Source organism: Sorex araneus, chromosome 6, assembly GCF_027595985.1.
Source record: "Sorex araneus isolate mSorAra2 chromosome 6, mSorAra2.pri, whole genome shotgun sequence".
Lineage (NCBI taxonomy): Eukaryota > Metazoa > Chordata > Mammalia > Eulipotyphla > Soricidae > Sorex > Sorex araneus.
The window spans coordinates 74,338,054-74,364,098 of NC_073307.1; the positions used below are offsets into that span (position 1 = coordinate 74,338,054).

Below are 26,045 nucleotides of genomic sequence, written 5' to 3' on the forward strand. Positions count from 1 at the left end.
TTGTGCATATTTGTTAACATGAGTACTTCTTGATCTATTGTTCCCTTCACCCAAAGTAATGTCCATCTCTATCTCTTCTTACTTTCTTTACTACAGATCAAATGCTATTTGGTCTGATATAAATATGACTCTCATTTTTTTATGTTTACCATTGACTTATATGATTGTTCTCCACCCTTTCACTGTGAGCCTGTGTCTACCATCTAATTTTAACTGTGTTTACTGTAAGCAGAAAATAGATGGTTTTGTTTCCTAATCTATCCTGCCACACTATTTTTTGATGGGAGAGTTTAATCCTTTGACATTCAGCGAGATGACTGATATAAAAGGCTGCATTGCCATTTTACTGTGTAGGGTTTTGCTTCTACAGTGGATGCTTAGTTTCTATAAATGGTCATTGAGTATCTCATTCAGGACCAGTTTCATTAAAGCAAATGCTGTCGGCTCTTGTTTGTCTGAGAATGCTTCGATTCTTCCCTCCCATCTATATGAGGCTTTGCTTGGTAGAGGACTGTAGAATGGAAGTTTTTTCACTGAGTAATTTAAATATGTCATTACACTCTATACTCTCTTGTATTACATATGAGAGATCTGTTGTGATTGTTCTTATATTGTTTCCCTTATATTTAAGGTTCTTTTCTCTCCAGAAGCCTTAAGAAGACTTTTCTCCCTTTGAATTCTACCATTTTGTTTACTATTTGTCTTGGAGTTGTTCTGTGGGGCTTACTTTGCTTGGTAATCATTAGGTCTCTTGGATCTACACATCAGCTTCCCTCCAGAGAGTGGAAAATTTCTTTTATGATTTCTCCCAGCACTTGTTCTACTTTCCCATTTTCCTCTCCTGATATTCCTATAATTTGGAGAAGATTCCTCTTGCTGCTATATATTAGTTACATTTTCTCCCATTCTAGTGCCTTTTCTTTTGCCATTTCCCTGTTAATGCTAGTTTGCATTTTATTAACTTCCTCTCTATGGTTCTCTACCTGTGCAATTCTGCCACTATGGCTTATATTCTTTTGTTCATTTCGTTCATTTTGTATGGAATCTGTCATTTTGTGAATCAGTTCTTCTTTGACTTGGTTGGATTTCTCATCTAGTGATTGCTTAATTTCACTAGCCAATACTTGTTTAATTTTAGCTGCCAGTATGATAATCTTGATTTCAGGTCCTTATAAATCAGGCTCGAGGATTTTAATGGGTTTGAGGATTTGCTCAAGTTTCTATCTTTGTATGACACAGCAATTGGGTTCTTTAGTTTCTTTGTTGTTGATTTTTATGTGGCTTATATTGGATGTATGGGTCCCCAGTTATTTAAGAACTGATATGTTTAGTTGCTTAGAACAGAGAGCTTCTGATAATACCTGTTTTCAGATTATTTCTCTTACCAGGTACTGCTATTAGTCTATAATTTAATAGTATTTTAAATAGTCATTCCATTTGTTGACTGAGATATTTGGACTGTTTATGTTCAGTGGAGTCTGGTCATTGTATCCACTGGCTTCAATATGAAAATTGTGTTTAGTAATAATCTCACGTGAACACGGTTTCTGGGCTGAGAGAATTAGAGCTGATGTCAGACAGTGCAACTCCCTCATTGAGGGGCTAGAATTAGCAAGAGGAAGCACTAAGGGTCCTTGGTCAAGATCTTTTATCCTGAGCCTCACCTTGGTGAGAGGGAGAAGGTCGGCAGAGTCCTGGTACCCAGAAGGCCACTTGTGCTTCTTATCTAAGATAAAAAGTTCTATTCCTTCTTCATTTTTAGACTTCCTGATTTTTCCTAATTTTCATTTCTCTAACTGTAAGATTTACAATTTTCTGCCCCATTATCTTACATAAAAACGAAAACAGGTAAGATAAAATAAAGTAGTGGGATGTGATAGAGTCAGGTTTGACTGGGCTGGGAAGGAGTATAAGCCTCTTCATCTATCATTCCACACCTCTAGTCATGCCTGGCTCTGAGAATTCTTCCTCTACTACTACTAATTCACAGAAGGTTGTGACTTGATGAAAATCCTTGGGCAAGAAGGTAAAACCAGTTATGGTTACTAATTAATTCATTTCTCAGAACTCAGCCCATGGTGGGCCTTCGAGGGTACTAATTCTCAGACCATTTTGGATGGTCCTGACAATTTCAGTCTGACACTGCCCAGTGCCTCTGCTTCCTTCTCTTCAGCTGCCATATCAGCCGCATCTTGGAATCTCCACGGGGAAATGCTCTGTTGGTTGGTGTTGGTGGGAGTGGCAAGCAGAGTCTGACCAGGCTTGCAGCTTTCATCAGCTCCATGGACATATTCCAGATCACCCTGAGGAAAGGTTACCAGATCCCTGACTTTAAGGTAAGTAGGTTGGGTGGCTGAGGGGAGGTGACAATATCCTTCTTCTTTCATTAGTTCTCCAATTCCATGGTGCCTGGGAAGACTATTTCCTCATCAGAAACATCCTGATCACACTAGCCTTTCCAAGGTCGGAAACTGTGTGACCTCAGCTGGTCTAGTTATGTCTAGTTATAGTATGTTCTCCCCAAACTGAAAGCATGTCTATATCAAGTTCATCCTAGGCCTTCCTTAAAACTCTACTAGATTTATGAGGAATTCTGACAGTCTGCCCAAGTTTTATTAGAAATTCATATTTCAGAAAGACAGGTCAATAACCACTGGCTAATATTTCCTGAATTAAAATATCAGATTTAGGACCCATGAGTTTTGCTCTGGGAAGAGGAAATAGGCATTTATATATAGCCTTCATAGGTCACTTTGTGCAGCACCTCCCTGTCGTTTATGGCAATAATAAAGGCATGACAGAGAACTATGAAGATCTTTATTAGGATGCTGCTCCTTTTTTTGCTGAGAGAATTTTAGGGAGGACTGAGCTAAACCTACCCATCAGCATTCAGAGTCTCTCAGTTAGTTTAAAAAAAAAAAAAAGGTGCGGGGCCGGAGCGATAGCACAGTGGGTAGGGCATTTGCCTTGCATGCGGCCAACCCGGGTTCGATCCCTGGCATCCCATATGGTCCCCCAAGCACCGCCAGGAGTAATTCCTGAGTGCAAAGCCAGGAGTAACCCCTGAGCATCACTTGGTATGACCCAAAAAGCAAAAAAAAAAAAAAAAGGTGCTCATTGTTGCTATGATATCAACTCAACCTCTAGGTGATTGACTAAATGCCTGGCATATATCACTGTATCACTGTATCACTGTCATACCGTTGTTCATTGATTTACTCAAGCAGGCACCAGTAGTGTCTCCATTCGTCCCAGCCCTGTGATTTTAGGAGCCTCTCCTTACTTGTCTTTCCCAACGATTGGAGGTGCCTCAGGATCAGGGGAATGAGACCTGTTATTGTTACTGTTTTTTGGCATATCGAATACGCCACGGGTAGTTTGCCAGGCTCTCATAATATTCACTATCAGTATAACCTGGTAGTGAATATTATGACACTTCATAATATTATTGTGAATATTTAACACTTTTTAAAAGCTAGTTAATATTGGGGCTGGAACAATAGCACAGCGGGTAGGGCGTTTGCCTTGCACGCGGCCGACCCGGGTTCGAATCCCAGCATCCCATATGGTCCCCTGAGCACCGCCAGGAGTAATTCCTGAGTGCAGAGCCAGGAGTGACCCCTGTGCATTGCCGGGTGTGACCCAAAAAGCAAAAAAAAAAAAAAAGCTAGTTAATATTTAACACTTCAAAAAACATAGAAGACATGAGTTTGAACAGATAGTATAGGGATTGAGGTGTTTGTTCGGCCAACTCAAGTTCAATTTTCAGGATTGGACATAGTCCCCTAAGCACAGACACAAGTGATCATTAAGCACAGTGTCAGGAGTTATCCCTGAACACAGCAAAAAATTAGAAGACAGGATAGTAATATATGAATTATGCTTTTGCAGAATTATCCATAATAGTTTTTCTGGACTTTGGTTATATGCTGGAATCCTCTTCAAATAATGCTGACATCCATATTCACCACTAGAAATTCCTACTAAACTAGTTTGAGGAGTATCCTAGCATTGGAGTTTTCCAAAACATCCCTGAGATTATTCTACTGAGATTAAGAAACATTGTTTTCGATAATCCTATAAATGTACAATTCCATAAATAGGTGTGAACCATGAATCTGAAAGGAAGTTTGTTGCTCTTATCTCATACTATGAAATGTTTAATGGAAAATGTTTTATGTGAAAATGTTTAATGGAAAATGTTTTATGTGAAAATGTTTAATGGGAAAATGACCAGGATCAGCGAGTGTGGCAAAGAAAAGATGAAAAATAAATGCTCATTCACTGTTGGTGAGAATGTTGTATGGTTAATGTCTATGAAAAACAATGTGAAGACGTCTCAAAAAATTAAAAGCAGGACTCCCATATTTTCCTCATGACATCTATCCCAAGATAGCATAAACAATAATTTGAAAAGATTTATGCACACCTATATTCATTGCAGCATTATCTACAATAGCTCACATCTGGAAACAATCCAAAGTACAGTCTCAAAAGAAATTTAGGGGAGCGGGGGGTGGGGGGGAGGTTTACTGTGGTTCTTGGTGGTGGAATATGTGCACTGGTGAAGGGATGGGTGTTTGAGCATTATGTAACTGAGACTTAAGCCTGAAAGCTTTGTAACTTTCAACATGGTGATTCAATTAAAAAAAATTTTAAAAAAAGAAATTTTGGCATATCAACTATAGCCAAGATAACCAAAAATAAACAGTTCTGTGAGCCCTTCTGTGGCATCAAATAAAGAACACATGAAACCTGAACAGAGCATAGCCAGCTGTAACAGTCTCACTGAGAAAATTAACTGAAAAATACGGCAACTGCCTTAGGAAAACTCAAGTCAGAGGAAGGAGACATTGGTTTCTGGGTGGGAGGAAGGGAGAAGTACAGGCTGACAGAGAAAAGGAGCGCCACATTGAGCAAAGCAGGCAGGTCCTTTACAGAAAGCACCAAGTAAGGTGGGAGGGAGCTGACTGCAAAGGGCATACAAGATATCAATTTTATACCTGCAATCACTAAATCAAAAACAGACTTGGCAGGGACAGAGGGATAGTACAACATGTTGAACATTTGCCTTGCATGAAGCTGACAGGTTTCGATCCTTGGCATCCTGCTGGAATATAGCTCAAATATTTTAGGCCTAACATTGGTTTGTCCTTTTTCCCTTGCCACAGGGAGCTTAGGTTTATTGAGTCACACCCATCACAGTGCCCCTGAGTCACTCCCATTCTTTTGTTTATCTGTAACCCCTTCTCTATGCTCTCCTCCCTAACGAGTTAATCAGCTTTGTCCCTAATCAGATTCCATTAACTTGTAAGGTCAGATCCTTCTAGGACACTGAACTTGTATTGTAAGTTAATATGCCTTTCTCCTCTCCTTATATCTTTTGAATTACTTTAAAGCAATGTCCTTTTTGTATAGACACAGGTAGACAGTTAATATTATGCTTTTTTAACTTGGGATTTAATTGACTTTGAATAATATTCCCTCCCAGACATCAGCTTTCTTGATTTAAGCTTCAGTTGTCCTTAGTTCCTAGCACCCCAAAAGCAGGGTCCCGACGAGAGACTGAATGGACCCAGGGCAAGCGGTGGGCTACTCTGGCATTGAAATGGGTCTGGCCAAAGCACCACAATACTGAACTATAAGTTGAGAGCATGGTCATGGACAAATGCTGTTATGATCCAAAAGTAACAACGAAATAAGGATCCTGCTAGGGATCATCATCATCATCATCATCATCATCATCATCCCTGTTGATTGTTGAATTTCTCAAGTGGTCTCAGTAACGTCTCCATTCGTTCTAACCCTGAGATTTTAGAAGCCTCTCTACTCGTCCTTCCCAACGATGCCACATTGGAGGTTCTTTCAGGATCAGGGGAATGAAACCAAACTTGTTACTGGTTTTGGCATATTAAATACACCATAGGATCCTTGCGAGGCTGTCCCATGTGGTCAGGAAACTCCTAGCAGTTTGCCAGGTTCTCCCAGAGGGAGAAGTAGGATATAAGATGTCACTTCTGGGAGCTTGCTTTTAAGTCTTTGGATGCTGGCCATTGATGGGATTCCACGGCGCCAGGGAGAGTCCCTGGATGTGACCGCCTAGCTACTGGGAAATGGGGAATCTGGGCGGAAAAGGGCCAGTCCTGATCTGAGCAGGCTTGGAGGTCTCAGTCCCAGATCCCACACACCTGGGTTCCCCTGCCAGTACCTTCATGCATGAGGCTCATCCGAACATGTGAAGCATGGCTGCGGGTAGGTATAGGAAAGACTAATCCGGCCTGAGATCAAGATGACCCCAGGAGAGCAATTCTATAACCTTAATGTGTCTCTTACTCTGTCCATACAATATGATTAATATTATGAATGTTTGTTGGACAAGGAGAGAAGAAACACACTCATGGGATTTCGTTCTTGGGGGGGGTAGTCCTGCTGAATGAGACTCTGTCCTAGAAGCAGCTTTCCCTGAGGGAAAGACTTTATCTCGGTTGATTGTATGACCACACATATGTGTAATTATTACCCTAACCCCTCATGTCTTGGGATTTAACTAGACTGTAAGAGGAGACTGGCAAATCCAGAACCAGAAGGAGATTTGAAGTGGGATCCAGACAGAGAATGAAGTAGCACTACCAGGACTTACTCCTGAGTGCAGAGCCAGGAGTAAGCTCTAAGCATTGCCAGCTGTGGCCCTAAAACCCAAACCACACCAAACAGACTTGGGTCTTAGCAACACAACATGGTAAGCTGCTGGTCATGTGCTGAGAAGAAGCCACCCTTCCTGAGGGAGCCAAGCCATTAGGGTTGTGGTCTTCACTAACCACCCCCTACCATCCCACCCCCAAGATTTCACCTCCTAAATTGATGCAGCACAGCCCTGACCCAAACTACCACCTTACATACTTCTGAGCTACTGGGCTTTTCAGAGTCACTTATTATATTGCATCTCACAAGACTCAAAGTCTCAGGACTTCTTAAACTCAACAAAGGGTAATGTGGCAGACCTAGTAAGGCTAGGAACAGCCACCCAGGATCCCAACCTCTGCTTCACCTACCCTGAGTCAGAGCCAGCTCTGCTCAAACAGACTCGGTCTCAGCCCCACCCTGAGATAACGCTAACCTGCTAAGTTACATTCACCCCAATATAACTTGCCTTACCTTTCAGTGACAGTTGCCTGACAATTTGTGGTGGCAGCCAGATTAGAATTAAAGGGAGCAGAGTGGGTGCATTGGTTTGATCTCAAACCTAAAATGGAGAACTCCTAGTACGAAGGTTTAAAATGCTTCATTATTTTCACCTATACTGATAGTGATAGAAAGAGATTGGAAACTGTACTCAGCACAGCCAGTGGCAGTTATTTGGAAATATCTGAAATAGCCACAGTTGGGAGCACCTATTTCAAAAAAATCAACTGTGACTGCCATCACAGAGGCAGCGATAGTAGCAGAAACTGGAGGTGAAGCCTCTCAACGTGCTGCGGTGCAGAACTGTCACCCACTAATGACTACTGACAAATGCGAAACTTTCCTCGTTGCTGTAAAGATCAACCTGCTGAAGAGCTGTGATTTCCAGTCACATTGCGTATGTCTGTTGGACTATGATGTCAGATGAACTGTCAGACACTCCATCCATAAATTATGGGCCAGATGCCAGACAAGCTAGAGCTTGGTGCTATAGCATCTATAGGATGCAAGTGCCACAAATCCTGTGTTGTCTTCCAGGGAACACAAATCAAAACCAGGCATCAGACGGATTTGCAAGGATTTAAGACATCTGAGCAAGGAATCTGGGGCTACCAGAAATCAGTAGAGCCATAGGCACTAACTTGATTTTGTGAATAGATCACTGATGAGCGTGTTAAGAATACCCTTAGTTCCCAGGAAGTATAAAAAATTATGGGAAAGAAAAAGGGAGGGAAGGGGAGGGGAGGAGAGGGGAGGGGAGGGGAGGGGAGGAGAGGGGAGGGGAGGGGAGGAGAGGGGAGGGGGATGGGAGGGGGAAAGGGAAGGGAAGGGAAGGGAAGGGAAGGGAAGGGAAGGGAAGGGAAGGGAAGGGAAGGGAAGGGAAGGGAAGGGGGAAAGGGAAAGGGAAAGGGAGTGGAAGGGGAGGGGAGGGGGAGAGGAGGGGAGGGGGAAGAGGAAGTGAGAGAGGAGGGTTGGGATGGGAAATGAAGGTGAAGGGAACAGAGGAGAGGGGAGGGGAGGAGAAAGGAAGGGAAGGGAGGAGAAGGAAGAGAAGGGGAAGAGAACCATTAACTATAAAAACTTTACTGAGTAAGTATAGCACTCAGATTTGAAGGAGTGATAAAAAGTATTCTCAAACAACAGCTGAAGACATTTGCTACATTTAAACCATACCTACAAAGAATACTGGCTACCTATAAAAGAATAGACAATATTAAAAAAAAAACTAAACAAAATCCTCATGCAAAATGCAACAAATTCTTTGATGTTAATAATTTTTCCAAACATCAACGGAATGAGCTCTCCTGTCAAGACAGAATGACTAGATGGATCAAGAAACAAATCCAACTCTGCTGCCTATGAGGGAAAAAACTGAGCTCTCACATAACCACCAGCTCACACTGAAAGTCGGAAAATTACCATGCATAATATGGACCAAAAAAATCAGGGAATTTTATATTTTATCAGAACAAATAGCATTCAAACAGAAGGAATTAATGAGACAAGACTGGAAATCACATGCTGGCTAAGAGGTCAAGAGACCAACAGGAATTTTTATCAACATATATGCACCAAATGAAGAAACAACATTTATTATGTAACTGCTAGCAGACGAGCTCTAAATGAGGAATTGGAAGAACCAAGTAACAGACATATACAGAACCCTCTACCCCCTGACTGCCCCCCACTGCCCCCACCAAAGGTTTAATATACATTCTTTAGCACACATGGGACATTTTCTAGGATACATCATACATTCGGGCACAATCTGAGTGTCCTCAAAGCCATAAAAGCAAGACTACATTAAGTATTTTTACAAACCACAGAGCCATAAAGCTAGAAATTAATCATGAAAATAACATTGTAGAAAACTTCAGGTTTTGGAGACTGAACTGTCTTAAAAGTATTTCTAAAAGCAAACAAGAATGAGATTATAAACTATCAGAGCCTATGGGACACAGAAAAAAACAGTAAAGGGGGGAGTTCATAATAATACAGGGTTACATCAGGAAACAGAAAAAAGTTCAAATAAATTAGCCTCCAGCATGATAACCTAGAGAGAATGACAAATGAATCCTAAAATGAGTAGATGGAATTAAATAAGAAAAATTTGAGTAGAATGCAAATATATAGAAATCAAGAAAACAATATCAAGGAAAGGATTAATAAAATCTGGATGTAAATTTTGAAAAGATTAAATAAGATTGGCAGCCCTTCGCTAAACTCATGGGTAAAAGAAAAAAGAAAAATCAGATGAGAGAAGAAAGGGGAAAAATTACAAAAATCATCTCAAAATTCAAAAGCTCACACAATCTCCCAAAATTAAATCAGAAGCTAGTAGAAAACTGAACAGACCAATCACAAGTAAGGAAATTGGAACAGTACTCAATCTCCCAAGAACAGAAGCCCAGGTCTAGACAAGAGTGAATCCTAACAAACCTTCAAAGAAAGCATACTATGTATATTTATTGAGCTTTCCTAAGATATCAAAGGGAACACTTTTTAATAGCTGTCTGATGCCAACATTACCCAAATACCCAAAGCAAAAAGAAATATTACAAAAAAGTAAAATGACAAGCCAATATTCCTGTCAAACATTAATGCAACATTCCTTAACAATATCTTAGTGAATGAAATTAAGTAACTTATAAACAGGAACATAGGAAAATGCACTATGATCAAGTAAGATTCATTCCAGGGGTGCAAGGATGGTTCAGTATAAGCAAATCAATGAATGTAATACACCATATTAAAAAAAGAAAGATAAAACCATGTAACCATATCAATAGATGCAGAGATATCTTTTGACAAAATTTAACAACCATTCATGGTAAAACCTTCAACAAAATAAAGATAGAAAAAATGGACCTAAAAATGGCAACGGTGATTTAAAGCAAATGCATAACCAACTTCATACTCAATGGTGAGAAATTGAAAACCTTCCCTCTTATATGAAGCATCCCTTATGGCAAGGATAAGCACTATCTCCAAAATTATTCAGTACAATGGTAGAAGTACTCATCGCAGGAAGGAATGGAGGAAAGAGGGAGGGAGGGGGGTGGAGGGAGGCAAGGAGGGAGGAAGGAAGGAAGGAAGGAAGGAAGGAAGGAAGGAAGAAGGAAGGAAGGAAGGAAGGAAGGAAGGAAGGAAGGAAGGAAGGAAGGAAGGAAGGAAGGAAGGAAGGAAGGAAGGAAGGAAGGAAGGAAGGAAGGAAGGAAGGAAGGAAGGGTGGAGGGAGGGAGGGGAAGGGAGGAAAGGAGGAAGGGAGGAAAGAGGGAAGGAAGGAAAGAGGGGGAAGGAAGAAGGGAGGGAGGAAAAAAGGAAGGGCAGAAAGAAGGAAGGAAGGGAGGAAAGAAGAAAAGAGGGAAGAAAAGGAAGGAAGGAAGGAAGGAAGGAAGGAAGGAAGGAAGGAAGGAAGGAAGGAAGGAAGGAAGGAAGGAAGGAGTGGAAAGGGAAGGAGGGAGGGAGGGAGGGAGGGAGGGGGAGGGAGGGGGAGGGAGGAAAAAAGGAAGGGAGATAAAAGGGAAGGAAGTGTAAAAAACTAAAGCTCTCCCTCTGAAGGGCGCGTGCACTTGCGGGCTCTCCGGGCGGCTCTGTCTCACCGCCCACGTTGGTGCTCTGGAACCGCTGTGTATGGGCTGGATCGGGACACCCGTTGGCCAAGGACAGGCGAAGGAAGAACGAGGACCAAGCTGGTTGCTGATTAGTTACCATTTATTCAATCTTCCATCTTTCTCATCTCCCGCACTCCCAGCTCCATCCTCTCTCTGGGTCAACTGCAGCCCCTTTCCATCTGTCTCCTCCCTTTTTCCTCTCTGCCCTTGCCCCTAGGTTACACCCAGCCAGGTAGCAAAATCAACATAAGAAAGCCCTTCCTGAGGGCAGGGCATTCCAAAGCCCTTCCTGACTCTTAAGGTTTTTTTCTTTCCTTAGTCCAAACACTTATTAACATCTTAATACTAGTTATTTTTGTATGGACATAGCAAGAGATACATTGAGGCTTGCAAGGCAGCTCTCCTGGCAACATCTTGCCACAGGCTCAGACCACAGCACTCAGGCCAAATTAATCACTCCCAACCCTAGTAGGGTCCAAATCTAGTTATCACTGTTTGGATTATGACAACATTTGTCCATGATCAAGCTCTTAACTTATAGTTAAGCATTAGGCACTTTGGCCAGGCCCATCTCTATGCCAGGGTAACACACAACTCACCGCTTGCCCTGGGTCCATCTCGTCCCTCATTGGGACCCTGCTTTTGAGGTTGCTAGGAAGTAAGGGCAGCTGAGGCTTAGGTCAAGAGAACAGATGCCCAGGAGGAAAATATCATGTAGAGTCAAAATGCATAGCATTTGCTAAGTCTTCCTGTGTCCATACAAAAAGGACATTGCTCTGAATAAACTATGCAAAGGACTCAAGGAGAAGAGAAAAACAATATTTGCAAGTCAACAGAACACTAAGAAAGAAGTTACAAATAAACACAGAGGAGTGGGAGCACTGTAACGGGAGTAACCCAATAAACCTAAACTACCCGAAGCTATGTTATCCTACAAGGAAGGAAGGAGGGAGGGAGGAAAAATGAAAGGGCAGAAAGAAGGAAGGAAGGGAGGAAGAAAAGAGGGAAGGAAGGAAGGAAGGAAGGAAGGAAGGAAGGAAGGAAGGAAGGAAGGAAGGAAGGAAGGAAGGAAGGAAGGAAGGAAGGGAGGGAGGGAGGGAGGGAGGGAGGGAAGAGGGGAGGAAAGCAAAGGAAAGAAGAGAGAGAAAGAGATTTCTTGCTCCCTTTCTAAGGTAAACAGTATGGAGATTTTTTTCCAAAAAAAATATGTAAAACTATAGCATTGTCCTCCCATTGCTCATTAATTTGCTCAAACGGGCACCAGTAACATCTTCATTGTGAGACTTGTTGTTACTGTTTTTGGCATATCGGATATGCCATAGGTAGCTTGCCAGGCTCTGCTGTGTGGGTGGGATACTCAGGGTAGCTTGCCAGGATCTCCTAGAGGAACGGAGAAATCGAACCCAGGTGGGCTGCATGCAAGGCAAACACCCTACCCACTGTGTTATTGCTCCATGTAAAACTAGAACTCCCATATGACCCAGTGATTACACTTCTCGGCATATATTCCCCCATGCACAAAAATGTTAATTTGAAAAAAAGTAGTACAATATCCAGGATATAGCAATAATCTAAATTTCAGATGAATGTATAAAGGTGTAGTATATACACACATGAAATGCTATGCAGCTGTAAGGAAAAAAATGAAACCTTGCTTGAGAAATCTTGCTATTCCAACCATGGATGAAACTGGAAGCTATCATGTTAATAAAAAAATGAGAGGGAGAAGGACAAATACCAAAGATGGCATCTTACTCCACTATGGCATGCAGAGAGATAAAACAAAGGAATAAAAGTGAAACCATGAAAAATCCTGGGCTTTCGATTATAAACTCAAACTATAAAGTAGCTGAAGGAAAAAAGGGGAATGAAGAGGAAGACTGGAAATTACATAAAGGCTGTGGTGGCAGATCCTGCACGCTTTTGTGATGGTGTGTTGTTCAATAATTTTGTACCTCAATGCCATAACCATCAACACCACTGTATCTGGATTATAATTTTTAATGTGGCACATACATAATGTAACACTACTTATCTATAAGAAAATATGAAATCTTGCCTTTTTATTATAGCTTGGATGTAGCTAGATTATAATATTTTGAAAAAAAGCTATCATGGCAATGGATAACTACCAGAATATCTGACTCAAGTAGCAGGGAAAAATATTAGTAGGAAAAAAATTAATTAGGTATAGGAACCTTAGAACTTTATTTTATTTAGCTCCAGTTTTGATGGTATATACTTCCTTACTAGGTAATTGTTCTGTGTTACTTCATATAGTGTTCCAATGTAAGTTTTTCTGGATTGAGTTTTGTTTTTCATTTTTTAACTACACCAAGCTATGTCAGGCCTTCAACTACCTCCTTGCAGGGCTTGGGGGACCATATGGGGTTTCTGGGGATCAAGTCTGTGGTTGGCTACATGTAAGGCCTATGTCCAACCCACAGTATTCTCTCTCTGGCTCCTCTGGAGTGAGTTAGAAGAAGACGTTATACAGTTCGTACTTGACATATTTATCTTCCAAGTCAGTGACCATGGCTCATATGACTTCAAGACCAGGAAGAGTCACTCACTCTGGTAAGCTGTGGTTAATTTGCAAATGCAGAAGCACCACGAACTGTCAGTTTAACTTTATTTATTTTGCTTTCTTTGGATTGAGGCCTGGAGTTAAGACATATATTTCTGCCTTTCAATGCAGGATGGCCATCTTCTATACCTCTCACTGCCATTTTGCTCTTTTCCCATGGAAGTAGATAAGAAATGTTTCCATTCCTAAACTGTGAGTTGGATATCTCTCAGATCGTTCTCATTTCTGCAGGTAGACCTGGCAGGATTGTGCTGGAAAGCTGGAGTGAAGAATCTCAGCACCGTGTTTCTCATGACAGATGCTCAAGTGGCTGATGAGAAATTTCTTGTGCTCATTAATGATCTCTTGGCATCTGGTAAGAGACTCTTTGCCCTTGAATGTTGTTAATAATGCTTCCTGGAGTTCCAGCATTCCTAGGTGGAGGCTAGAGAAAGGAACAGGGGTGGGGAGAAATGATACCGTCTAAGACTGGTTCATTAAGTTCCTTAGCAGGATTGGTGCTGGGCCTTCTCTCCAAGATCTCCAGTCTCTCTTCAGTGCAAACAAAACATTAGTCTCGGGGTTCTCTTAGTGATACTAGATCAGATTATTAGGAGCATAGGTTAAGGCACCTGGTGACTTGATAAGCCAAAGTATATGACTTTATCTTTCCTATCTATACACAACACAGAGACATCAGAGAATGAATATAATTCTGGTTAGTTGGGTATTATCAGGAAGATATATACATGCTGAGAATGTGCATATAGAAAACTTATATAATTGGGCAAGCTTACATTTCCAATTTGACTAATCAAGTATTCAAAACTTTATAAAAGGAAAGTAGAAGCAGGAGTAGATATCTCTGCATGATTTTCTTTGCTTTTCAAATACCTTAACAAAGGCTGTAAATTGCTCTGTTACTATATATTTACAAAAAGTCTTCAGTGGAAAACTCAATTATTGTTACCCTACTGTTCTTATTTGCTTAAAAATTCAAGATTTGTCAATCATTCCAGAAAAAAACTATATATGTGTATATAATATTATATAAAGTATGTAGCATTGTAGCACTGTTGTCCCGTTGTTCATCTGTTTGCTCAAGCAGGTACCAGTAACGTCTCCATTGTGAGACTTGTTGTTACTGTTTTGGCATATTGAATATGCCATGGGTAGCTTGCCAGGCTCTGCTGTTCGGGCAGAATACTCTCGGTAGCTTGCCAGGCTCTCCAAGGGGGGTGGAGGAATCAAACCGGGTCAGCCACATGCAAGGCAAACGCCCTACCAACTGTGCTATCGCTCCAGTCCATACATAGTATATATAACCTTTATAAACAATGTATTTATAAGATATAAGTATAATATATAAAGTTCATATATACTTTATATAAAGTAAATTATATAAAAATGTGTTTGATGTATATATAATTTTATATAAAGTATATATAAGCATACATAAGATATAAAAAAGTAATTAAAGGGAAAATATTATTTTCTGGATCTTAAACAAAATCCCACACCTACACAAGTACCTTTTTATGTGGTTAAGAAAACAAGCCCAGGGGCTGGAGCAATAGCACAGTGGGTAGGGCGTTTGCCTTGCACGCGGCCGACCCGGGTTCTAATCCCAGCATCCCATATGGTCCCCTGAGCACCGCCAGGGGTAATTCCTGAGTGAAGAGCCAGGAGTAACCCCTGTGCATCGCCGGGTATGACCCAAAAAAAAAAAAAAAAGAAAAAGAAAACAAGCCCAGAGGCGGGAGCAGTAGGCCGTGGTGGGCGCTCGCCGTCCCGGCATCCCCCGCGGACCCCAGCACCAGCAGGAGCAGTTCCTGAGCGCAGAGCCAGCGTGAGTCCTGAGCTTCCCAAGAGGGCCCCCAATAGACAAAAATAAAGAGAGGGCAGGGGAGAAGAAATTAAACAAACACAAATCCAGTGAACAGATAAATGTTCCTGAGTGAAACTGTCTCCGGCTCCCATTACACGCCCCACAGCCCTGAGCGCCCGCTTGTCCACGGTCCATCCGCTGGCTCTTTGACTGAACTACCTTTTCGTTTATAAAGTTTAAGGACCATAATCAAATTGTATCTCTTTAGTCTGAACCAACGTCGGATGTAGAATACCTGAAGGGTGGTTCCCGCCCTGTGAGCCCTAGGAACGTCACTGATTCAGAGCCATGGTCTGCTTTGAATTTTATACCCTTTCCCCACACCTTTTTTGTCACTACCATAGACAGTTTTCTTATTTCACTGCATGAATGTTACAGATATTATACAAAATTTTTGTAAAAAAAAAAAAAACAGTGGTATGCAACAGTCTGTTTAGTGGGTTTTTTTAATTATGCTGCTATTACTGAAAAACAGGTGCTACGGCTATGCTGTGGCACTGAGTATTCTGGGAAATACGGCGTCTAGGTCAGGTCCTGCTCTCTTTCTCTTTGAGCAGCCTTTAGGAGTTCCAGGTTACTGATTGTGCTTACAAGCTTTACACAGACCCCACATCTGCGTTTCCTCTCAAACTCCCCCTACTTGATTTGTGTTTTCGTTTGTGAAGCAAGATAGTTTTTACCAAATGACATTTACTTAGAAAGATGTGAGAGGAGAGACACCAGAATACGTGTTAAAGAGAGAATTCTGGTTTCTCCAGGATGGAGCAAGCAAGCAAGCAAAGAAAGATACATATCCAAGGCTTGAGAGAACAAACCATTTGAATTGTCTCTTTTAAGAGTTTGCCTCTGCTAAAACCTTTTCTCCTGCAGTCCTCTTTTCCAAAAACTGTATTTTAACACTCCACCACCTTTACAACTGTATTTCACCTACAACACTGGACTCACCTTTAATTATTTATTAAATTGTGAGACATTAAACAACCCTCCCACCCTAAAGGTGGCCCCTCAACTGTCTAATTTTTAAAACAGTCAAATACATAAAAATAGTGTTTCCAAAGACTAGTAGCTCTGGGGGCCTGAGAGATAGCACTGGCCTGTGAGACGCTTCCTTTCAACACAACCGACTGGGTTGGATCCCTGCTACAGTATATGGTTCAACAAGCACTACCAGGAGACATTCCTGAGCACAAAGGTAGGAGTAAGCCCTGAACACAGTTGGGTATGGCTCCAAATTAAACAATAATAATAAAAAAAAAACTTTAAACATTCCAGCCATGCCGCCATGTATTTCAGCTGGCTCCAGTTCAACCAAATCACCTTCTGGTAAAATAATATGAAATAAAGAAGCCTTGTTGCACTTTTACCAATTGAAATTTTATCCCCCAACTAAGTAATTTTTGTTTTCAAAAACTTTTTTTCTCATATTCAAATGAATTTCTGGAGTCTTACCCTGTGAACCCTTAACATAATACACCTACTCCAAAGTTATGGCACTTCAAGCTCACATTTTTCATTTCTAGACTTCCATGTACCAGGGCCGGAGCAACAGAACAGCAAGCAAGACTCTTGTTTTACACTCAGTTGGTCCCCATATGGTCCCCAGAGCAATTCCAGGAGTGATCCCTTAGCACAAAACCAGAAGTAATCCTGGAGCCCCACTAGGTATGACCCTCCCCTCAAAAAAAACTTTTATAAAAAACTAATATTTACATACACATTAAAGTTAAAATGCAATAAAAATATTTACTTTATCTCCTAATCATTTTCCCTTTTTTCCCTTAGTCACTACAGTGTTTATCTTAGATCTAAATTTCCATCAAAAAGTTTCTATCAGTCAAGACAGAATAGCAGGGATTCTGGGGCTGGAGCGACAGTACAGCAGGTAGGGTGTTTGCCTTGCACGCGGCCAACCCGGGTTCGATTCCCAGCACCCCATATGGTCCCCCGAGCACCACCAGGAGTGATTCCTAAGTGCAGAGCCAGAAGTCAGCCCTGAGCATTGACGGGTGTGACCCAAAAAGTAAAAGCAAAAAAAGAAAAGAAAAGAAAAGAAAAGAATTGCAGGGATTCTTCAGAATCTTCCCACCACCTTGTAATAAACTAAAGCACGCCAAGGGGCGCGGGGTCTCTGGGCAGCTCTGTCTCACCACCCGCGTTCGGTGCTCTGGAACCGCAGTGTGTGGACTGGATCAGGACGGCCGGTGGTCAAGGAAAGGCGAAGGAAGAACGAGGACCAAGCTAGTTGCTGATTAGTTACAGTTTATTCAATCTTCCATCTTTCTCATCTCCCGCACTCCCAGCTCCATCCTTTCTCTGGGTCAACTGCAGCCTCTTTCCATCTCTCTCCTCCCTTTTTCCTCTCTGCCCTTGCCCCTAAGTTACACCCAGCCAGGTAGCAAAATCAACATAATAAAGCCCTTCCTGAGGGTTGTCAGGTTTAAAGGGAACATAACCTAGGGGCGGTTTAAAGCCCTTCCTGACTTCCAGTAGGCAAAATACCTCTTAAGGGTTTTTTCTCCTCTCCCCATTCCAAACACTCATTAACATCTTAATACTAGTTGTTTTTGCATGGACATAGCAAGAGATACATTGAGGTTTGCAAGGCAGCTCTCCTGGCAACATCTTGCCACAAACTCAGACCACAGCACTCAGGCCAGATTAATCATCCTCACCCTAGCAGGGTCCAAATCTAGTTATCACTGTTTGGATCATGACAACATTTGTCCATGATCAAGCTCTTAACTTATAGTTAAGCATTAGGCACTTTGGCCAGGCCCATCTCGATGCCAGGGTAGCACACAACTCACCGCTTGCCCTGGGTCCGTCTCGTCCCTCATTGGGACCCTGATTTTGGGGGTGCTAGGAAGTAAGGGCAGCTGAGGCTTAGGTCAAGAGAACAGATGCCCAGGAGGAAAATATCATGTAGAGTCAAATGACTCCCAGGTTACAAAAGCATAACTTTTGTTAAGTCTTCCTGTGTCCATACAAAAAGGACTTGCTGTGAATAAACTATGCAAAGGACTCAAGGAGAAGAGAAAAACAATATTTGCAAGTCAACAGAACACTAAGAAAGAAGTTACAAATAAACACAGAGGAGTGGGAGCACTGTAACGAGAGTAACCCAATAAACCTAAACTACCCGAGGCTAAGTTATTCTACACCACCTTAATATTTGACTTTTATAGAGCTTTGTAATCACAATACTTTCGTAGTTAACACAATAGAGATAATAAAATGGTATTGTAGGTTATATGGCCATTAAATCATTTGCCTCTCCTTATCTAATCCTATTAGGTTAGACATAACTGAACAGAGAGTAAATTCCACTGTTTTAACTTGACTCAAAAACAGTTTTCTTCAATTACCTATTGATCTCATGCCATAAGCTATCATTTCTTTTTATACTTCTTTTTTTAATGTTTTTTTAATTTTATTTATTTTTTATTAGTGAATCACCGTAAGGGTACAGTTACAGATTTACATATTTTCTTGCTTATGTTTTAGTCATACAATGCTCGAAACTTCTTTAACTGACTGATTCAGCCTTTGGTTTTCTAATACCAATTTCAAAATCAAACAATGATAGTACCACTGTAGCACTGTTGTCCCATTGTTCATCAATTTGCTCGAGCGGGCACCAGTAACATCACATTGTGAGACTTGTTATTACTGTTTTTGGCATATTGACTACGCCATAGGTAGCTTGCCAGGCTCTGCCTGTGCAGTCGGGATACTCTTGGTAGCTTGCTGGGCTCTCCAAGAGGGGCTGTATAATTGAACCGGGTCAGCCACGTGCAAGGCAAATGCCCTTCCCGCTGTGCTGTTGCTCCTGCCCAACCATGAAAGTAATTTAGCATATTAATCTTAAATTTGATTACCAACCAAATATTTCAAAACACACTGTTTATCCAGGTTGTATATTACAGACTGGCAAGTGAAATCGCGCAGAAAAACTTTTAACTGAACTAAGTTGCTCATTTAATTAACAAAAAAAAATACAGAAGAAATAGGGTCCTTCCCCAAATCAAGAACGAATGAGGCATTTCTTTGACTCATCTACCTTGGGTCCCAAGGTCTTTAAAAGGGCCAAATGGCTGTTGGTGAAATGATGCATAAATTGTAGGCCCTAGTTGAACTAAAGTTTTTACTTATTGCTATACTCTGAACAATGTATAGCTATTAGAGATAGAAATGATCACTCTGGACAGGAACTGAATGCTGAAAGGAGGCAAAGGAACCAACATGATAACCTCTTAGCATTCTTTACTGTAAACCACGATGCCCAAGAGGAAGAAGAAAAGTGCCTCCCGTGGAGATGCTGTTGGAGGTGGCAGGGGTGGGGGAAGAGGAGGGAATCCAGGGTCACTAGGAGTGGAAAATGTACACTGGTAGAGGGATGTGTTTGAACCTTGTATGACTGAAACTCGATCATGAACAACTTTATACCTGCTTATCTCACAGTCATTCAATTATTTTATAAAGGAAAATAACTATAGAGATCATGTAAAAAAGAATTAAAAAAAGAAATTTGAGTATTTAAGAAATTATTACAAAATTTGTTTTCTCTTGGTCCCTGAACCAACTCCTGACCAGCAAATCCCCATAAAATCTACAGGGCAAAACGGAACCATTCCCTTGCTTCCTGTTGCACTTGTGCCTCTAGCTTTTTGGAGATTTAGAAGCCTATTTCAGTACATTACCTACTGACAAGAACCAGCTGGCTCCAGAAGAAATGTCCCTTCGCCATTTATGTTCCTCATAAACTCAAATCAATGCTTTATTTTATTTTATGATACCTTATTGGCATTTCTCTTTTGCTTTTTCAAACACTTATTTCTTACATATCACTGCAAAATCGTTCCAATCTTAATATTTATCTTTCCTGACTCAGACTAGACCATTTTTAATTATATACATATTAATTAACCATTTGCTAAGCAATAGCACAGCGATAGGGCGTTCGCCTTTCACACAGCCGACCCGTATTCGATTCCTCCGCCCCTCTCGGAAAACCCGGCAAGCTACCGAGAGTATCGCACCCGCACGGCAGAGCCTGGCAAGCTACCCGTGGTGTATTGGATATGCCAAAAACAGTAACAATAAGTCTCACATTGAGAGACGTTACTGATGCCCGCTCGAACAAATCGATGAATAACGGGATGACAGTGACAGTTTGCTAATTTATTATCTATAAAATGTGCTCAAAGTTGAGTAGCACATAGTTTCTACTAAGCCTGCTGGAATGGTTTATAACCAAAAGTTCCTTCTTCCATAAATCATCATCCCATACTTAGGATTAGACCCTATTCACATGCCAATGATCTCTATACTATACATTTGGGGTGGAGCATCTCCCTCTGGATCTTGCAACATTTAGCACTCAGGGTATCATGTAAACCAAGATCATTGTTTTACCGTCAGAGAGTTGTCTGAAGTCAATCGGATTGGCACTTTCCATTTCCATTCCTGGGAGTCTGTCACAGAGAATGAGGCAAACACATAGGAGACAGACAAACACACAGGGCCTGTCCAAATTGAAGAAAGACCTTTTATTTAATACAATTTCTGTCTCCCAGGTGGGAGCTGACTGAGCTATCAAGGACTGTTAGTGAGTACAGCAACATACAATAGGTACATGAAAAGCAGAGGCTTGTGTATTTCACTAGCCAATTAGCAGGCATCTAAAAGACCCTAAACTGTTAATACTACTTTTTCCTGGGAACAATTTTTTGCTTGTTCTGTATCTCTTATTCTTTCCTGGTGCATATTTGCAAATCTTTTGTATTGTAAGACCTACACTATTTCAACCTGAGAATAATCTAACCTTGGAGTTTTTGCTTAAGAGGATATTTCCCACAGGAAGTAATTATTTTTAACTTTGCAGACCATATAGCTTCTGTCACCACTACTCTGTCACTGCAGTGTGAAATTAACCTAAATTATTTAGTATATCTGTAGCCAATAATACTTTCTTTACAGACTAAAATTGTGAACTTTAAACTTTTACATCATTAAATATTACTTAATTTATTTTTTCAACCATTAAAATTATGTCTAGAGTTTTTATTTTGCATTAAAATTATGTTTAAAATTCTTATTATTCCATATGAAAATAGCTAGTAGGCCAGAACTAGCCTGTAGACTACAGTAGATTGCCTCCGCAATTCTAGCAACTTGGATATAAAAATAGTAAAACATTGCTGAAAGAATGAAATGCTCCCTTTTCAAATAAGACCGAGGCAGACTGTATTATTATAGATGTTCTAAGGGGTACAAGTTCTTGCTGGAGAGTCCTAAATTTTAATAGATAAGGAAATAGATCAGTATCAAACAAAGGAGGAAGGATCACAGACCACCAAAGTTCCCATAAGCTCAATGCTAAATGAAACAGTTCTTGACAATCTCACTGATGTCTCTGGTTCCTACCCACCCTGCCCCACGAATTCCTTAACTCAACAGAGGCTACGTGTTTCACCTGCCTACCAGTTTTCTCTGGCCTCTGTTTAATCAGATGAGGCTGAAATGGGTTATTTCATCTTGACACTGTGGCACAGAAAATTTTAAGTGCAGACTGTGAAATACCCTAACAAATGCAAATTTAATCAAGTTTGTCAAATTAAGGGAAGAAAGTGAATCAACATTTTCATGACAATTTGCTTTAAATTTTGACCTTTTAAGTGATAATGCATATAACATTTTTATGAAACTCCTGGCTGGGCCAGTGCTGTGAAACTATTGAAGTCAGTGGACCCACACAGTTGTCTTAGTGAAGCAGAGAGGAGAGAGATGGTCACTTTCTCCCAGTCTGCCTCTGCCAACCCAGAGACAGCTGGGAAGGCGAGAACTGATAAAATCTGTTATGAGTCCCGCATGGCACAAACCTTGACTACTATGACTAATGTTTATAAAATGAGGCTATAGCCCTTATTTTGAGAAACTAATATTATTCCCTTTGTATACCAGAAGAATTAGATGGATCATACAATAGTTTTAATTTTTATTTCTTGAGGAACCTCAATAACGTTTTTAATAGTGTCTGTACCAGTTTATATTCCAACCAATAGTGTACAAGGCTCATCAGTATTATCTCATTTTTTAAAAAAATAACTACACTAAGAGGTATAACCTGATGGTTTTTACCTATATTTTCTGAAGATTATTAATATTGAACTAATTATAATGATTATAAACATTATAACTATAATGCTGAAATAATTATAAGGTTGAATTCATATTTTTTGCCATTTTCAAGTCTTCTTTGGAGAACTGTCTTCTGCCCAGTTTCACTGTGCTGGGATTATTTGTCTTATTCTTCTTTTTTAGGAATTCTTTATACTTGTGCATATTAGCCACTTGTAGGAGGTATGATGTGCAAATATTTCTTTCTATTCGTGAAGGTATCTTTTTATTCCACTGATATTTTTTGGGGGGTGTGCAAAATCTTTTTAGTTCGATTTAATCTGCTCTTCTTTCCCTTGCCAAGAGAGTCATGTCCTGAAGGCATTAGTGTAGGAATACCATGGAATATTTTGCCTTTTTCTTCTATATTTTTTGTAATTTCAGGTCTTACACCTTCCTTCATTTAATTTTGAACTGTTTTGCACATGGTATGAGGAAGAGTTCATCTCTTTATATTTATTTATTTGGGAGTTGATTTGTTGACTTGTTCTGTTTGGGGTTCCATGCCCGGAGATGCTCAGGAATTACTTCTGACTCTGCTCAGGGGTCACTTCTGCTAACGTGTAGGTGAAAGGATTACACAGGAGGTGCTTGGTATTAAACCAAGGTTGGTCATATGGAAACAGCATCTCTCTCTTAACCCCAAGACTATCTTTAAATATGAAAACATATTTTCTTAATTTGTCCCTTGGATTTTATTAATGTTATTTACTGATAGTGCTTTTACCACACAACTTTTTAAAGCTTTTATATAGTCAAATTTATCAATTTGCATGCATCAAAATATAATTTGAAGAATTCAAATTTGAAATATAGGTAAAGTCCCTCCACATGTAAATGTTATAAAATTATCTATCTTGATTTTCCTATCATTGTCATTTTTATTGTTAAATATTGATTTCTTTAGAATTGTTATGGTATATTACATAATTTAACATTTTTCCAGATTTCAATTTCTCTAATACCATTTATTGAATTATTCATTTTTTCCATTGATTTAAGTATCCTTCTCATATATTAAATTCTAAGGAATTATCTGCTCTCTCCCTCTAATAGAAAGTGAAATCTCATTCTTTTAAATGGACATATCTGTTTCTCACAGTTTTTTTTTTAATCTGTGGTCTCATAGTAATTTTACCTGTTTTATTTTTTCTGATAATATTAAGCTGCTCATGAACAAAATTTGTACTAATATTAGTATCACTGTATCACTGTCATCCCATTGCTCATCAATTTGCTCGAACGGGTACCAGTAATGTCTCCATTGTGAGACTTGTTGTTACTGTTTTTGGCATATCAAATACACCACAGGTAGCTTGCCAGTCTCCGTAACTTGGTAACTTGCCAGGCTCTCCAAGAGGGGCAGAGGAATCAAACCCAGGTCCGCCGCGTGCCAGGCCAGTGCTCTACCCGCTGTGTTATCGCTCCAGACTAATATTAGTAGGTAAATAAAAAACTTTACACGGTTTTTTAAAAATACTCTTTAAAATGCTGGTTTTTAAAAAAAAACACACACACACACTCATATTACTACTGCTAACCCATATAAAAGAGAGACCCATGTAACTGATTTCATTCTTTAAAGTGTTATTCTTCCAAGCTGGGTTTGCCATATATAAGGTGTCTTCTAGCTTCATCAAGAGTGTTGGAGTATAACCTCCTAAAAAAGTGTATCTTTTGCCTATATAAAATAATCACCCATGACCAATCACACTGCACAGTATGAAAAATGCTCAAGATGCCAACTGTGTCCTATTTCTTCCCAGGAGAGATCCCGGATCTCTATTCTGATGATGAAGTGGAAACCATCATAAGCAATTTGAGCAATGAAGTCAAGAGTCAAGGTCTGGTTGATAACAGAGAGAACTGCTGGAAGTTCTTTATAGATCGTGTCCGAAGACAACTGAAGGTATTAGAGGATTTACTGCCCAGTAGCAGAAGGACCAGAGATGATTTTGAGAGCTCTGCTGAGAACACAGCTGGCCTCATTATAGTAGAGTGGGTAGTAAGGGCACAGCGCCTTTGCAATCTGAGCACCTTTGCAAGAATGCCCTCCGCCCCTGCTTCATAGCTATCCATAGCCCTCTGGCCTCTTGCAGTTCCAGAATTCTTTGTTTCTTTGCTAGATAGCCTTTCTAGCTATTTGGAGGGTATTTTTCTTTTTAAATCTCTTTTGGATGTGCTTCCCAACTTTCTGGGAAATAAAGAATCTAAGGCTAAAACTGTCTCTATGAATACTCTTCTCATACATCTGGGTGTTTCACACCCTCTTAACTTGTCAGGTGACTCTCTGTTTCTCCCCTGTGGGAAATAAGTTAAGGATTCGGAGCAGGAAGTTTCCAGCCATTGTGAACTGCACAGCCATTGACTGGTTCCATGAGTGGCCTCAGCAGGCACTGGAGTCGGTCAGCTTCCGCTTTTTGCAGAAGGCAGAAAATATTGAGGTAAGGCAAAAGATTTCTCAAGACCCTATCTACAGCAGGGGACAAGAAATATCATGTCCACAATTTCTGGGTTAAAAATCTGACTTAGAAAGACAGAACACAGGAACCTGTGAGATAGAACAGCCAGCAGGACACTTGCCTTGCATTCTACAACCCTAGTTCATTTCTGGCAGCCCATATGGGTCCCTAAGTCTGCCAGGTGTGACCCCTGAGTGTAGAACCAGGAGTGAGCCCTGAGCACCACTAAATGTGGGCCAAAACCCAAAAACCTAAAACTGAGAGAGCATAACTTTCCATGTAGTGGAGGAAAGTTTAAAACAGACCTTTACCCCCAACCTTGAGAGATATCTTTTTATTTCCTGTTTTTATTTCCTTTTTTATTTCCTTGATTTTAGCCCACAGTCAAACAGTCAATCAGCCAGTTCATGGCTTTTGTCCACACAAGTGTCAATCAAGCATCCCTGTCTTATCTGAACAATGAGCAGCGCTACAATTACACAACTCCCAAGTCATTCCTGGAATTCATCAGACTCTACCAGAACTTGCTGCAGAGAAATGGGAAAGAGCTCAAATCTAAAATGGAGCGTCTCGAGAATGGGCTACTGAAACTCTACAGCACTTCTGCCCAGGCAAGTAACAGAATGCCTTCTATTCACAGCTGAGCTAGGAGTGGGAGTAGCCCCTTCCCGAGAACTGGAGGGGTGCAGTCAAATTCTGGAACTATAACTGTACAGGTTTCCAGAAGTCACAGTACAACTGGAAAGTGTCAAAAGTAAAACAACTTTCTCAAGAATTCTCTTTATCAGTTTAAGAACTTATCTGGTCTCTCTCATGAAATCTGCTATCTTCCCCTGATAACCTTAACCTCTGCTCTTTAAGCTTTTTCACTCCCCTTTCCTCTTCAACCATTTCTCTTTCCTCTTCAAAATCAAGATATCTGTGGTTGCATGAAACAATTGTGGGTTTATAGTGATTTTCTTTTTTTAACTTTGTCTTACTGTATTATTTGTCAAGGAGCCATTGTCAGTCCGTTTCTTTTTTTTAACTATCTCATTTCATGTATTTTCCCACATATTTTATAGTAATAAGCCATCAGAATAAGGCTTCTATCTTTGTCTATTTTTTCTACTTAAGCTTCCAAATGAAACCAATTAATCTTAGTCAATGTATAC

At 40.4% G+C, this 26,045-nt stretch overlaps 1 protein-coding gene across 1 annotated transcript in view; it reads left to right on the forward strand.

The window, feature by feature from the left end:
- The window catches only part of DNAH9 (dynein axonemal heavy chain 9), a 570,390-nt gene that overhangs the window by 351,146 nt on the left and 193,199 nt on the right, over window positions 1–26,045 (forward strand). Inside the window, exons 44-48 of the mRNA XM_055143580.1 lie at window positions 2,174–2,336; window positions 13,615–13,738; window positions 24,196–24,338; window positions 24,712–24,873; window positions 25,269–25,502. Of these exons, the coding sequence (XP_054999555.1) occupies window positions 2,174–2,336; window positions 13,615–13,738; window positions 24,196–24,338; window positions 24,712–24,873; window positions 25,269–25,502 (826 nt within the window). The remainder of the gene's footprint in view (window positions 1–2,173; window positions 2,337–13,614; window positions 13,739–24,195; window positions 24,339–24,711; window positions 24,874–25,268; window positions 25,503–26,045) is intronic.